The sequence below is a fragment of the Pseudophryne corroboree genome, chromosome 9, assembly GCF_028390025.1.
Source record: "Pseudophryne corroboree isolate aPseCor3 chromosome 9, aPseCor3.hap2, whole genome shotgun sequence".
In the NCBI taxonomy this organism is placed as follows: Eukaryota; Metazoa; Chordata; class Amphibia; order Anura; family Myobatrachidae; genus Pseudophryne; species Pseudophryne corroboree.
In genome coordinates, this window is record NC_086452.1 from 380448639 (window position 1) to 380464208 (window position 15570).

The 15570-nt window shown below is 46.9% G+C and overlaps 1 protein-coding gene across 2 annotated transcripts in view; it reads left to right on the forward strand.

Annotated features, from left to right (window-relative positions):
• The first annotated feature begins 592 nt into the window (after nucleotides 1-592).
• TSEN2 (tRNA splicing endonuclease subunit 2) overlaps nucleotides 593-15570 on the forward strand; it is a 56596-nt gene continuing 41618 nt past the window's right edge. The window contains exons 1-4 of one of the 2 annotated variants that reach the window (XM_063940779.1): nucleotides 593-865; nucleotides 6106-6301; nucleotides 7597-7678; nucleotides 9271-9307. In XM_063940779.1, coding sequence (XP_063796849.1) covers nucleotides 6116-6301; nucleotides 7597-7678; nucleotides 9271-9307 — 305 coding nt within the window. In that variant the 5' untranslated portion in view covers nucleotides 593-865; nucleotides 6106-6115. Of the gene's footprint in view, nucleotides 866-6102; nucleotides 6302-7596; nucleotides 7679-9270; nucleotides 9308-15570 lie in introns of both variants that reach the window. The other variant, XM_063940778.1, reaches the window with a different exon arrangement.

Sequence of the window (15570 nt, forward strand, 5' to 3'; positions counted from 1 at the left end):
TTTAAAAACTTTTTCATACTTTACGATCCACATGGACTACAGTTGGGAACGGTAACCTGTGCCGAGCGCAGCGGTAGCGGAGTGAGGCACCTTGCTCGAAGCATGGCAAGCGAAGCGAGCCATGCGAGGGGACACGGCGCACTAATTGGGGTTCCTGGTCACTCTACGGAGAAAACGACACAAGAAAAACTTAAAAAAAACCTCATGTAGACCTTTTGTCATGTTGACCTAATGCTTGTGTCGTCCCTTTTTTGGGTGTCGACCTAGTCACTGTCGACCGAAGTGTGGTCAATGCTATGAACCACACCCCTCATACATCTGTATTACACCACACACCCCAGCAAGGGAAGGGAAAGGGATGTCTAAGCTTTGCCTTCATGTTAGAAAGGAAAGCATTAACCCTATGGCACAAGTTCTGTGTTCTTAAATTGAAAACAATCTGCAGAAGTCACACACAGGAATTTGTGGCCCAAGACTCGTTAACTCTTGCAAAACTAAATTTTCGTAATAAGAATCTGGAGCTCGAATAAGAAGTGAATAAGAAGCTGGCCGAATAAGAAGCGAACTTCAGCATCGTCACACAGGAAACCTTATAGAAGCAGATAGCAAGGTAGTGTGTTCCTTTTAGAAAAGCCCTCCTCCTTCCCCTCTGGAAAGACTGGCAACACGATCTACCAATCAGAAAGGAGGAAATAGAAAGCACCAGCAAGGGGGAATTGTGGGAGTCAGGAAGTTTCTCATCTACCAAAGACTGTGGTGTGAGAAGAATACACAGCTAGATTCACTGGAGGGGTGATCAGCCGCTTTGTGTGCCCAGCTACAGCTGTCATTGCTGCCCAGGACTGGAAGAGATACAGAGCTGCTGGTAAGGACTTTTCTGAACTCTGAGTGACTTTATTAGTATAATCCTAATTGCTGTTCACTGGATTTCTGGGTCTCTCTGTATTACATCTGTATTACACCGCAGTCCCCAGTCACACATCTGTATTACACGGCTAACCCCACTTAAACACCTGTATGACACCTCACACAACACTCATAAATCTGTATTACACCGCACACCCCAGTTATACATCTGTATTTAATAGCACGCCCCAGTAATACATCTGTATTAAATTAGCACACTCCAGTTATATATCTGTATTACACCGCACACACCCCAGTCACACACCTGTATTACACCGCACACACCCCAGCCACACACCTGTATTACACCGCACACACCCCTAGTCACACATCGGTATTACACTGCACACCCCAGTCATACATCTGTATTACACCGCACATCCCTGTCATACATCTGTATTACACCGCACAGTCACACCCCTGTCATACATCTGTATTACACCGCACACCCCTAGTCACACATCAGTATTACACTGCACACCCCTGTCATACATCTGTATTACACTGTACACCCCTGTCATACATCTGTATTACACCGCACAGTCACACCCCTGTCATACATCTGTATTACACCGCACACCCCAGTCATACATCTGTATTACACCGCACACCCCTGTCACACATCTGTATTACACCGCACACCCCTGTCACACATCTGTATTACACCGCACACCCCTGTCACACATCTGTATTACACAGCACACCCCAGTCATACATCTATATTACACTGCACACCCCAATCAAACATCTATTTTGCATTGCATATCTCACTTATTTCTAAATGATGCCACATATGCACTTGAACATAAAATTGCATAGTACTAGCCCAATAACTTGTTGAAAAATTACTTTACAAGGTAGTGGATGAGTGGAATAGCCTTCCATCAGAGGGGGTAGAAGCAATGACAGTAGAGCAATTTAAACATGCTTGGGAGGGACATAAGAATATCCATACAAAGAAATAAGGATCAAATAGGGCTACCAAAAGGTAAAAAGGGGCAGACTAGATGGTTGAGTGGTTCTTATTTGCCATCAAATTCTATGGGGTAAATTTACTAAGGTCCCGATTTTGACCGAGATGCCGTTTTTTCATCAAAGTGTCATCTCGGTAATTTACTAAACTCAAATCACGGCAGTGATGAGGGCATTCGTAATATTTGGAAGTCCTAGGAAAAAAATCACGAATGAATACACCATCGGTCAAAATGCGGCTGTTTAAGTATGAATCTCGGTCATTTACTAAGAAGTGCAAAGAAAAAAAAACAAAACACTGCCGTGAAAAATTACAACTCGTAAAAAAGTGCTTAAAAAAAACAGACCTGCTTTTTTTATTCGTGATTGGATAGGCATGCACGGATCCATGAGATCCGTGCATGTATATCAGTGGGAAGGGGTGGGAAAGTGATTATTTTCTCAAAAAAAATTGCGTGGGGTCCCCCCTCCTAAGCATAACCAGCCTCGGGCTCTTTGAGCCGATCCTGGTTGCAGAAATATGGGAAAAAAATTGACAGGGGTTCCCCCATATTTAAGCAACCAGCATCGGGCTCTGCGCCTGGTCCTGGTTCCAAAAATACGGGGGACAAAAAGAGTAGGGGTCCCCCGTATTTTTAAAACCAGCACCGGGCTCCACTAGCTGGACAGATAATGCCACAGCCGGGGGTCACTTTTATATAGTGCCCTGCGGCCGTGGCATCAAAAATCCAACTAGTCACCCCTGGCCGGGGTACCCTGGGGGAGTGGGGACCCCTTCAATCAAGGTGTGTCCCCCCCCCCCCCCAGCCACCCAAGGGCCAGGGGTGAAGCCCGAGGCTGTCCCCCCCCCATCCAATGGGCTGCGGATGGGGGGGCTGATAGCCTTTTGTGATAATGAAAAGATATTGTTTTTAGTAGCAGTTCTACAAGGCCCAGCAAGCCTCCCCCGCATGCTGGTACTTGGAGAACCACAAGTACCAGCATGCGGCGGAAAAACGGGCCCGCTGGTACCTGTAGTACTATTACTAAAAAAATACCCAAAAAAAGACAAGACACACACACCGTGAAAGTAAAGATTTATTACATACATGCACACAAACATACATACATACTTACCTTATGTTCACACGCAGGTCGGTCCTCTTCTCCAGTAGAATCCAAGGGGTACCTGTTGAATAAATTCTACTCACCAGATCCAGGGTCCCAGGGTCCTCGGGGCAACCATTTGTAATCCAGGTACTTGAAAAAAATAACAAAACGGATACCCGAGCCACGAACTGAAAGGGGCCCCATGTTTTCACATGGGACTCCTTTCCCCGAATGCCAGAAACCCACTCTGACTTCTGTCTAAGTGGGTTTCTTCAGCCAATCAGGGAGCGCCACGTTGTAGCACTCTCCTGATCGGCTGTGTGCTCCTGTACTGAGTGACAGGCGGCACACGGCAGTGTTACATTGTAGCGCCTATGCGCTCCATTGTAACCAATGGTGGGAACTTTCTGCTCAGCGGTGACGTCACTTTAGGTCAACCGCAGGGCAGAAAGTTCCCACCATTGGTTACAATGGAGCGCATAGGCGCTACATTGTAACACTGCCGTGTGCCGCCTGTCACTCAGTACAGGAGCACACAGCCGATCAGGAGAGTGCTACAACGTGGCGCTCCCTGATTGGCTGAAGAAACCCACTTAGACAGAAGTCAGAGTGGGTTTCTGGCATTCGGGGAAAGGAGTCCCATGTGAAAACATGGGGCCCCTTTCAGTTCGTGGCTCGGGTATCCGTTTTGTTATTTTTTTCAAGTACCTGGATTACAAATGGTTGCCCCGAGGACCCTGGGACCCTGGATCTGGTGAGTAGAATTTATTCAACAGGTACCCCTTGGATTCTACTGGAGAAGAGGACCGACCTGCGTGTGAACATAAGGTAAGTATGTATGTATGTTTGTGTGCATGTATGTAATAAATCTTTACTTTCACTGTGTGTGTGTCTTGTCTTTTTTTGGGTATTTTTTTAGTAATAGTACTACAGGTACCAGCGGGCCCGTTTTTCCGCCGCATGCTTGTACTTGTGGTTCTCCAAGTACCAGCATGCGGGGGAGGCTTGCTGGGCCTTGTAGTACTGCTACTAAAAACAATATCTTTTCATTATCACAAAAGGCTATCAGCCCCCCCATCCGCAGCCCATTGGATGGGGGGGGACAGCCTCGGGCTTCACCCCTGGCCCTTGGGTGGCTGGGGGGGGGGGGACACCTTGATTGAAGGGGTCCCCACTCCCCCAGGGTACCCCGGCCAGGGGTGACTAGTTGGATTTTTGATGCCACGGCCGCAGGGCACTATATAAAAGTGACCCCCGGCTGTGGCATTATCTGTCCAGCTAGTGGAGCCCGGTGCTGGTTTTAAAAATACGGGGGACCCCTACTCTTTTTGTCCCCCGTATTTTTGGAACCAGGACCAGGCGCAGAGCCCGATGCTGGTTGCTTAAATATGGGGGAACCCCTGTCATTTTTCCCCCCATATTTCTGCAACCAGGATCGGCTCAAAGAGCCCGAGGCTGGTTATGCTTAGGAGGGGGGACCCCACGCAATTTTTTTTTTTTATTTTACACTGTTTAATTAAAAAAAAAAAAAAAAAAATTAACCCCAGCACGGATCACACAGATCCGGCCGAGATTCATTTTTAAAAAGTCGGCAGTGTTTTGCTAATCACTGCCGTTAAAAAAAAAAAAAAAAAAACACGAATGACATCGTCATCGGAACAAAAGAAAAACCCGAATACGACAGCTTAGTAAATTAGGCGTAATAAATTCAAAAAGTTGTAGTTTTACACTTTCGATGTCATTCGTGATTGAACTTTGACCTGAAACGGGAAAATACGAATGTTAGTAAATTTACCCCTATGTTTCTATGTAACTAATATAAGGAATTAGGCTCTGTTATGGCAGAATGTGTTGTGTTTGAGCTCCTTAGTACTGTTTTCCTGTTTTACTGTATTGTGTTTGAGCTTTAGTTCCTCATAGACGCAGAGCAGGTGAGACCCTTCTAGTGTTCACTCTAGGCTGTTTTAGCAGGGCGCCGCGCCCTGCCCGTTTTTTAACAGGCAAAACCCGCTCTGCCCCTTTTGCGGCGCCCTGCTAGAACAGCTGCCCGCTCCCTGCCCTCCCGGCGTGTATAGATGCCGTGCGCATGCGCGCGGCATCCATTCACGCAATGGGAGAGGGCTGGGGGAAGCCCAGCACCGACGGAGGTGCTGGGCACGCCCCCAACAGTGACGTCGCCGGCCACAGACGCTCTCTATAGTAGCGTCTGTGGGCCGCACCGCCCCCTAAAATGACGGCGGCATGGCCACGCCCCCTAATTTGCGTGGCCGCGCCCCCATTTCGGACGCGTGCCCCCAGAGTCCGGCGCCCTGCCTCTTTTCACTCCTAAAGTGAACACTACCTTCCATCAACTCCCACAGAATACAGCCTACTGCCTCCGTTGCTGATTTTTAGTCTACAGGTAAGCCATCTGGAGAATGCGTCTGCCTGACATAGCACCACATCTATTGGGAATGGGATGCATTACTCTGTATAATTCCTAGTTCAGTAACATGGCTAGATTAAGTAATTGATGCTAACCCCTCTCCTTAAGTATTAGTAACTAAAGTCAATCCTGGTGAAATCCTGAGAATAGCTACAGCAGGAGAATGTGGGAGACAGTGGGTCAATTTGACAAGTGTGATTGGTACTAATTTGATGAGACAGTGACAGGGGACCTCCCTGCTTGTCCAGCCTAGGCTCACCCCTTTGTGAATACTCCGACAGTTACATCTGTCTCATAGGACAGGCCTCTACTGTACGTTCTATGGGCCTTGAGGGCAAGGGTAACTGTATTGCAAAGTAACTCTGTTATCTAGTTGCTGAGTGCAAGATATTTTTAAATGGGTCTTTGCAGTGATCTATAGTAATAGGAAAAGAAAATCGTCTTGTAGAGGAAGAAATCTCAAATATTTTTCTTGCTGTTAACTTCTTGTAATTTGTTCAAGAGTCCCCCTTACTAATACAGTAGATAAGCTGCTAGTAGTTTTGTTTAAGGCGTGGCAGGAATAAATGAGAGCCCCACTTACAGTAACCCAACGTGGAAATGAGATGACGTGATTGATCATCAACCTATAATGTGTAGTAATTACTGATTTACCTCTGTATATTTTATAATGTATAAACCTAATTCTAAACCAGTTTTTCTCATCTCAGCAGTAAGAAGACCATGTCGCAGGCCACGTTCCACGCCCCGAGGAGGAAAAGAAAGGTCTACGAGACCTATGAATCGCCCTTTCCCATCCCCTTGTCTCATGATTGTCACATGAAGGATTTCAGGATCTGCCAGGCAGAGATTATTAATAATTATGTCATTGTGAGACGTCTGGAGGATATAGAGCTTCTCTATGGAAAGGTGATACACTTAGAGCTTTGATATATGTATGTTTCCACAAAGACATTAGCTGCTTACGCTACAGTAAATTCAACAGAGGCTTTTTTCTGTCCATATAAAGCTGATCATAACATAAAAGAACATTGGGCCTGATTTAGATATGTAAGCTATTGCACAGCTGCTGCATCTTTGTAAATAGCACCTTCTGCCAGCTTCTATGACCCTAGCACCTTCTGCCAGCTTCTATGACCCTCTGCTGCGTCTGAAGACGCAGCATCGGATCATCTGCGAGAACATCCATCATCAGGACTGCTGGTGCTTTCATGCTGCTGTGGCCAGTGAACTTGCATCCAAGGACGTAACCACTGGACTTGGCACGCCCAGAAAAGGGTCCGGACATTGGTTTTGCGTTCATCTATGGATTAGGCCCTTTGTTTAGAAATGGTAGAATTACTAGAAAGTGAGGCTGTATTACACTGAATTATTTTCCCGTAATACCAGAATTGTGGGTTCTACTGCAACCAGCACAGTTAGCTTTTGTCTGTCCACTTAGTAAATTAAAGCGTCTGGTTGCATGTAGTTAAAATTTTGCAATTTAGTAAATTACTAAATAATTTCTATTATGTGAGAAAAACCATACAGGAATTACCTGGTGTATTTTAAAGGATTAGTCATTGATATCTGAAGCATGAAGCCACAACTTATCCAACATTTGTCTTTTGGCTTATTCCTTTAAGCAATCATTACCATTTAGACCAGTTATGAGACGCATATCTGTCAGAGAAGAACACCATCCAAAATGGAGTTACTCCATTAGACTGTTCCTCCAGATAGAGGTATAGTCCCCAATTGTTGTTATCCAGTGTCGGACTGGGAAATGAAGGGCACACCGGGGGAATTCAATGGTAGGAGCCAATGCTTAGGGGTGTGGCCAGCCAACACAGAGGCTTGGCTACCCATTTGAGAGTGTATGGTCTTGGCCCCTTTATAAATATATTCCTTCCATGATAATTTACCAGATTAATGCACTGTAGAAAATACACCATAGTCCTGTGCAGGGTAATGCAACATATGTACAAGTCAAGTGCACACTCTTGAACCTGATCCCTAGAGGAGGAGGTGGGGCCCACTGAGGGGTTTACGCTGTACCCCTGTGGGCCAGTCCGAACCTGCTGTTGTCATCTGAGCCCCATGACAGTGTAGAGTTGAAGCCACCTAATAAATCAGACATATGCCATTTGACGCTATGAAAGTGGCACCAGAGTGGATAAATAAGTGATAGCCTCAGAGTTTGAACTTCCTTCCATTGTCTTTAGGGATATTTTGGGAAAGGAATTTTGTCAAGAAGCAGACCAGAGTATAGCATTGCACAGAATGAACTGAGGGTCCGGTGGAAAGGTAAGGTGGCTCTGTTCAAGATTATTAGTGAATATAATCGGCAACATGATAATGCATTAGTTTGGCACAAGTGCATCCAGAAGGTCTCTGAAACTTACTTCATGGTGTCCGCTTTCTCCCAGGACATGTCCTGGAGACTGGTAGGACAGGGTGCACTATGCAAATGTCACAACACAGTCTAGCCTCCAACCACTTTAGAGACATCACCTTTCATTAGAGTCAATGTTTCTGGTTTTTCATCAAATACTGTCTGTTTTAATTAAGTTCTGTTTATCATTTAGCAGCATCTGGACAGTATTTATTGGTTGGGCTCTTTTATGAGTTTTGAGCCTTGTATTTCACTGGGGAATGGGAGGGAAAGCCACCGATTACCCTACAGTAGTGTATGTACAGTGCAGGATACAATGGGGGAATTGTATCATGGTTTTAACAAATGGGCACCCTATGGCGCAATTCCATTGTTGCTCCGATCAGGTGCCCAAATTTGTGCTCGCACTCTCCTGAGGTGGCGAGCAGAAATATAGGCAAAGTCCATGGTTTGAGTGCTAAAACCAGTGGGAAAATGTAATAATGTAAAGTTTGCGGAGGTCCGGGATTTCAGCTGAGATTTCCCATATTTTTAAAGCAGCAATCATTTATATGGCAAAGCAAAGTTGGTTTTGCCTGGTAAATGATTGCCACTTTAAATATGCGGGCAATCTTGCCTGAAAATACTGGACCTCCGCAAACTCGGACCCTATAAAACTTCCCCACAGGACTTTAGATGCCCCTCTTCTTCTTCTTTTTTTTTTTTTCTTTTTTTTTCTTTCTCGTCCCAATTCCAAACTCCAAGCATGGCTCCTTATCCTATATAATAAAAGTCTAATGCTGCTTCTCTCCTCTATGAGGGCAATTCAAGTGTTTGTGCATCGGTGGCCACTAGATGGCGCGGGTGTGCTCAAGCATTGATATCACAAAAACCTGGACTGTTAGTGTGCCTTGAGGACTGAGGTAGGGCAGCACTGTAGTATGCAGTTCTTTCCAGCTGCGGCTCCTACCTTTTTTTAGATAGGGGTGCTGCCGCTATGCCGGGTGAGGACAGTCCGACTCCTGGGTCCTGCGCAATAGAGCTGAAAGGCGCCAGGACCTGGTGCATGCGCAAACCCCGGCTACTATGGACTGCATCAGCTGCAGTCCATAGAGGCCGGCTAGGCAGGGAGTGGCAGCCGGCTCCCTGCCAATCGCAGCCCGGTTTGGCAGTCCCGCAGGGAGGAAGCACCTCCCAGTGGGACTGCCTGTCCTGTGGGTTACTGGCAGGTAGGACTTCCAATAGGAAGTCACTTCCAGTCACAGTGAAGCCAGTGCAATCACGAAATGCAACTGGCTCACTTAGCTGAGGTGGCGGATTTTACTGGGGGCGCTGCAGTCGTACAGCCCATACGTAGAATCCACCAATGGTTCTTTCTGACATTAATTGCAGCGCTACTTTTGTTAGGAATCTCCATACAATGTTTTTCACAAATGATGTCCCCCATTTCCACAGTGGATGTTTTGGTGTTAGATATTAAAGGACTAAACAAACATATTTTTATTGATTTGTTTATTTTTTTCAGGTTGTAAAATGAATTTACCAATAATTTCATCCAAAAAGTAAGTATTCTGTCAGCTACGTGTTTTATTTATTTTATTCTAAAATATCTTAAGGACAAACAGATTCTTAAAAAAAAAAATGATGGCTCCTTTCATCTGTTTCTAAATATGTTCTTTATGTAGGAGATAGCATGTAAATACAATATAATAACATTTTGAATTGGTGACTGCATGTTACACTAATGTTTTAGAAGTCATTGAAGAGGCGAGCGGATGAAAGTGCTATGTAACAATTAAAAAAAAAAAAAAAAAATTTTATGGATGAAGATATGACCTAGGGATCATAGTAACTATGTTATTTTAAATGTTGGTAGTCTAGTCTATTATCTGATATATTTTGTGGATAAAAGTAGTATGTCCAATTCTTAAGTTCTAATCATCTATCTTTAACTCTAAATATCTCAGTTTCTTCTAAACGTAACATAACAACCTGCATCCACTCACCTCTTCAATTATACAGAAACAAAAAGTGTTATTTATACAATGTACTAATTTTACTTGTAGTACTGTTTAGTAAATACCCTTAGATATGAGAATTCTGACAGTGCAGATAGTGATCCCTGTGACTCCGCTAACAATATAATAATGTTGGGGTCTATTCAGACCTGGATGGAGCCGCACGTTTGCACGAAGCGAATGCATCTAGGCGGTATGCGCACGCGCAACATCTATAGTGGGTGTGTGCAACCCTTCACTATGCGGCCACATCTCGGAAGGATGCGGCTGCAAGGTGATTGACAGCGGCAGCTGTTGGGGGCCGACGATGCAGTGTTTAGTGGCCGGGATCCGGACAGCGCAGGTGTGTCCGGCCCGTTTTTTTGTGGCGGCACACGCAGCCGCTCGGAGAGAAAAATGACACTGGACCATCTGCCAGCGCAGGCAGGGGTCAACCTGTAATCGATGCGTTAGCAATTAAATTACAACCGCATTGCGGTGTGGCACCACACACATGCTGGGCGGCCTAGTCCTGTGCTGGGCGGCCCCCAGCATGTGAGTAGATGGATGCAGATCTTGCTGCGGGAAACAAGATCTGCATCCAATAATAACCCCCATACTCTGAACCTAGACTGTGTTCTTGTCATTGTACACATTTCTAAATACCTGTTATATTGACTTATCCGCCTGTCTATGCTTATGTAATCAATAAAAGCGATGGTAATGTGTTCTGTAAATGCAGTGCATAATTTTAAATGAGATTATCATCTCATAAATCCAACTATGGGCTGATTCAGAGATGGACGCTATTGCAAAGCTGCTGTGACTTTGTACGCAGCAGCTGTGCAATATTATGCGTGAACATAGGCAATCTTAGTAACTCAGAATTGTTGGGGTTTTCATGCCGCTGGTGCCAGTGCAGGGCCCTTTGGCACACCCAGAAAACCAGGCCGACACCCCCCCAATTTCTGAAACGCTGGCTGATGACACCCCCAAAGGCTTGCAGCATGTCAGTCATGCTGCGGCTTAGGGGGTACTGCGCCCATTGTCGCAGAAACAGATCAGTGGTGTACGTAATCCATCGGGTTTGCCTACATCTCTGAAATAGTCTCTGTGTTGGCATTACCACATTCACGGGCCAGCTCAATATAATTATCTTTTTCTTTCTTTGTGTGCTGATAATGGTTTCATAACTGAAAAGAAATGGTGCTCATCCACAGTCAGCAGACACAGGCACTTATATGCAGTGCTTTGTGTTGGTACTCAGAGTTACGCAGTACTGCCACCATTTTTAGCCTAATTTTTCATACTTAGCCCTAGTTCCAGAAACAGGGAGAAATCGGGGAAATAAGTGAATTTACAAAAAAAAGGATCTGCAGACTTATCTAGAGTGTGGATAAGTTACTATAAATCTTATATAAACCTGTAGCTTATTGAGTCCTGGCACCTTTTCACATAGAAATGGGCTCCTGGGACGTTTGTGATTAGGATACAGATTGTACTCCTTGCTGGGTAGGGACACAACGCAGAGGTTAATTATAGACCATTTTTTCTCTGACGTCCTAGTGGATGCTGGGGACTCCGAAAGCACAAAAAGCTTTAAGACTACCTGGTGTGCACTGGCTCCTCCCCCTATGACCCTCCTCCAAGCCTCAGTTAGATTTTTGTGCCCGAACGAGAAGGGTGCAGTCTAGGTGGCTCTCCTGAGCTGCTTAGAAAAAAGTTTAGTTTTAGGTTTTTTATTTTCAGTGAGACCTGCTGGCAACAGGCTCACTGCATCGAGGGACTAAGGGGAGAAGAAGCGAACTCACCTGCGTGCAGAGTGGATTGGGCTTCTTAGGCTACTGGACATTAGCTCCAGAGGGACGATCACAGGCCCAGCCATGGATGGGTCCCAGAGCCGCGCCGCCGTCCCCCTTACAGAGCCAGAAGAGCAGAAGAGGTCCGGAAAAATCGGCGGCAGAAGACGTCCTGTCTTCAATAAGGTAGCGCACAGCACCGCAGCTGTGCGCCATTGCTCTCAGCACACTTCACACTCCGGTCACTGAGGGTGCAGGGCGCTGGGTGGGGGCGCCCTGAGACGCAATATAAACACCTTAGGGGGCAAAAAATGCATCACATATAGCTCCTGGGCTATATGGATGCATTTAACTCATGCCTGTTTTTCCATAAAAAAGCGGGAGAACGGCCGCCGAGAAGGGGCGGAGCCTATCTCCTCAGCACACTGGCGCCATTTTTCCTCACAGCTCCGTTGGAGGGAAGCTCCCTGACTCTCCCCTGCAGTCCTGCACTACAGAAACAGGGTAAAACAAGAGAGGGGGGGCACTAAATTGGCAGATAAATCTATACAGCAGCTATATAAGGGAAAAACACTTATATAAGGTTATCCCTGTATATATATGGCGCTCTGGTGTGTGCTGGCAAACTCTCCCTCTGTCTCCCCAAAGGGCTAGTGGGGTCCTGTCCTCTATCAGAGCATTCCCTGTGTGTGTGCTGTGTGTCGGTACGTTGTGTCGACATGTATGAGGAGGAAAATGGTATGGAGGCGGAGCAATTGCCTGTATTAGTGATGTCACCCCCTAGGGAGTCGACACCTGACTGGATGGTCTTATGGAAGGAATTACGTGATAGTGTCAGCACTTTACAAAAGACTGTTGACGACATGAGACAGCCGGCAAATCAGTTAATACCTGTACAGGCGTCTCAAACACCGTCAGGGGCTCTAAAGCGCCCGTTACCTCAGGTGGTCGACACAGACCCAGACACGGACACTGACTCCAGTGTCGACGGTGAGGAAACAAACGTATTTTCCAGTAGGGCCACACGTTACATGATCACGGCAATGAAGGAGGTTTTGAACATTTCTGATACTACAAGTACCACAAAAAAGGGTATTATGTGGGGTGTGAAAAAACTACCCGTAGTTTTTCCTGAATCAGATGAATTAAATGAGGTGTGTGATGAAGCGTGGGTTTCCCCCGATAAAAAACTGCTAATTTCTAAAAAATTATTGGCATTATACCCTTTCCCGCCAGAGGTTAGGGCGCGTTGGGAAACACCCCCTAGGGTGGATAAGGCGCTCACACGCTTATTAAAACAAGTGGCGTTACCGTCTCCTGATACGGCCGCCCTCAAGGAACCAGCTGATAGGAAGCTGGAAAATATCCTAAAAAGTATATACACACATACTGGTATTATACTGCGACCAGCAATCGCCTCAGCCTGGATGTGCAGTGCTGGGGTGGCTTGGTCGGATTCCCTGACTGAAAATATTGATACCCTGGACAGGGACAATATATTATTGACTATAGAGCATTTAAAGGATGCATTTCTATATATGAGAGATGCACAGAGGGATATTTGCACTCTGGCATCAAGAGTAAGTGCGCTGTCCATTTCTGCCAGAAGAGGGTTATGGACGCGACAGTGGTCAGGTGATGCGGATTCCAAACGGCATATGGAAGTATTGCCGTATAAAGGGGAGGAGTTATTTGGGGTCGGTCTATCGGACCTGGTGGCCACGGCAACGGCTGGGAAATCCACCTTTTTACCCCAGGTCACCTCTCAGCAGAAAAAGACACCGTCTTTTCAGGCTCAGTCCTTTCGTCCCCATAAGGGCAAGCGGGCAAAAGGCCACTCGTATCTGCCCCGGGGCAGAGGAAGGGGAAAAAGACTGCAGCAGACAGCCTCTTCCCAGGAACAGAAGCCCTCCCCCGCTTCTGCCAAGTCCTCAGCATGACGCTGGGGCCTTACAAGTGGACTCAGGCACGGTGGGGGCCCGTCTCAAGAATTTCAGCGCGCAGTGGGCTCACTCGCAAGTGGACCCCTGGATCCTGCAGGTAGTATCTCAGGGGTACAAATTGGAATTCGAGACGTCTCCCCCCGACAGGGAGGCGGTATTGGAAGCCATTCACAAGCTGTATTCCCAGCAGGTGATAATCAAGGTACCCCTCCTACAACAGGGAAAGGGGTATTATTCCACGCTGTTTGTGGTACCGAAGCCGGACGGCTCGGTGAGACCTATTTTAAATCTGAAACCCTTGAACACTTACATACAAAGGTTCAAATTCAAGATGGAATCACTCAGAGCAGTGATAGCGAACCTGGAAGAAGGGGACTATATGGTGTCTCTGGACATCAAGGATGCTTACCTCCATGTCCCAATTTGCCCTTCTCACCAAGGGTACCTCAGGTTTGTGGTACAGAACTGTCACTATCAGTTTCAGACGCTGCCGTTTGGATTGTCCACGGCACCCCGGGTCTTTACCAAGGTAATGGCCGAAATGATGATTCTTCTTCGAAGAAAAGGCGTCTTAATTATCCCTTACTTGGACGATCTCCTGATAAGGGCAAGGTCCAGAGAACAGTTAGAGGTCGGAGTAGCACTATCTCAAGTAGTACTACGACAGCACGGATGGATTCTAAATATTCCAAAATCGCAGCTGATTCCGACGACACGTCTGCTGTTCCTAGGGATGATTCTGGACACAGTACAGAAAAAGGTGTTTCTCCCGGAGGAGAAAGCCAAGGAGTTATCCGACCTAGTCAGGAACCTCCTAAAACCAGGCCAAGTGTCAGTGCATCAATGCACAAGGGTCCTGGGAAAAATGGTGGCTTCTTACGAAGCGATTCCATTCGGCAGATTCCACGCAAGAACTTTTCAGTGGGATCTGCTGGACAAATGGTCCGGATCGCATCTTCAAATGCATCAGCGAATAACCCTGTCTCCAAGGACAAGGGTGTCTCTCCTGTGGTGGTTGCAGAGTGCTCATCTTCTAGAGGGCCGCAGATTCGGCATTCAGGACTGGGTCCTGGTGACCACGGATGCCAGCCTGAGAGGCTGGGGAGCAGTCACACAGGGAAGAAATTTCCAGGGCTTGTGGTCAAGCATGGAAACGTCGCTTCACATAAATATCCTGGAACTGAGGGCCATTTACAATGCCCTAAGTCAGGCAAGGCCTCTGCTTCAGGGTCAGCCGGTGCTGATCCAGTCGGACAACATCACGGCAGTCGCCCACGTAAACAGACAGGGCGGCACAAGAAGCAGGAGGGCAATGACGGAAGTGGCAAGGATTCTTCGCTGGGCGGAAAATCATGTGATAGCACTGTCAGCAGTGTTCATTCCGGGAGTGGACAACTGGGAAGCAGACTTCCTCAGCAGACACGATCTCCACCCGGGGGAGTGGGGACTTCACCCAGAAGTCTTCCACATGATTGTGAACCGTTGGGAAAAACCAAAGGTGGACATGATGGCGTCCCACCTCAACAAAAAACTGGACAGATATTGCGCCAGGTCAAGGGACCCTCAGGCAATAGCTGTGGACGCTCTGGTAACACCGTGGGTGTACCAGTCAGTGTATGTGTTCCCTCCTCTGCCTCTCATACCCAAGGTACTGAGAATCATAAGAAGGAGAGGAGTAAGGACTATACTCGTGGCTCCGGATGGCCAAGAAGGACTTGGTACCCGGAACTTCAAGAGATGCTCACGGAAGACCCGTGGCCTCTACCTCTAAGAAAGGACCTGCTCCAGCAGGGACCATGTCTGTTCCAAGACTTACCGCGGCTGCGTTTGACGGCATGGCGGTTGAACGCCGGATCCTGAAGGAAAAAGGCATTCCGGATGAAGTCATCCCTACCCTGATCAAAGCCAGGAAGGATGTAACTGTGCAACATTATCACCGTATTTGGCGTAAATATGTTGCGTGGTGTGAGGCCAGGAAGGCCCCTACAGAGGAATTTCAACTGGGTCGTTTCCTGCATTTCCTGCAAACAGGACTGTCTATGGGCCTAAAATTAGGGTCCATTAAGGTTCAAATTTCGGCCCCGTC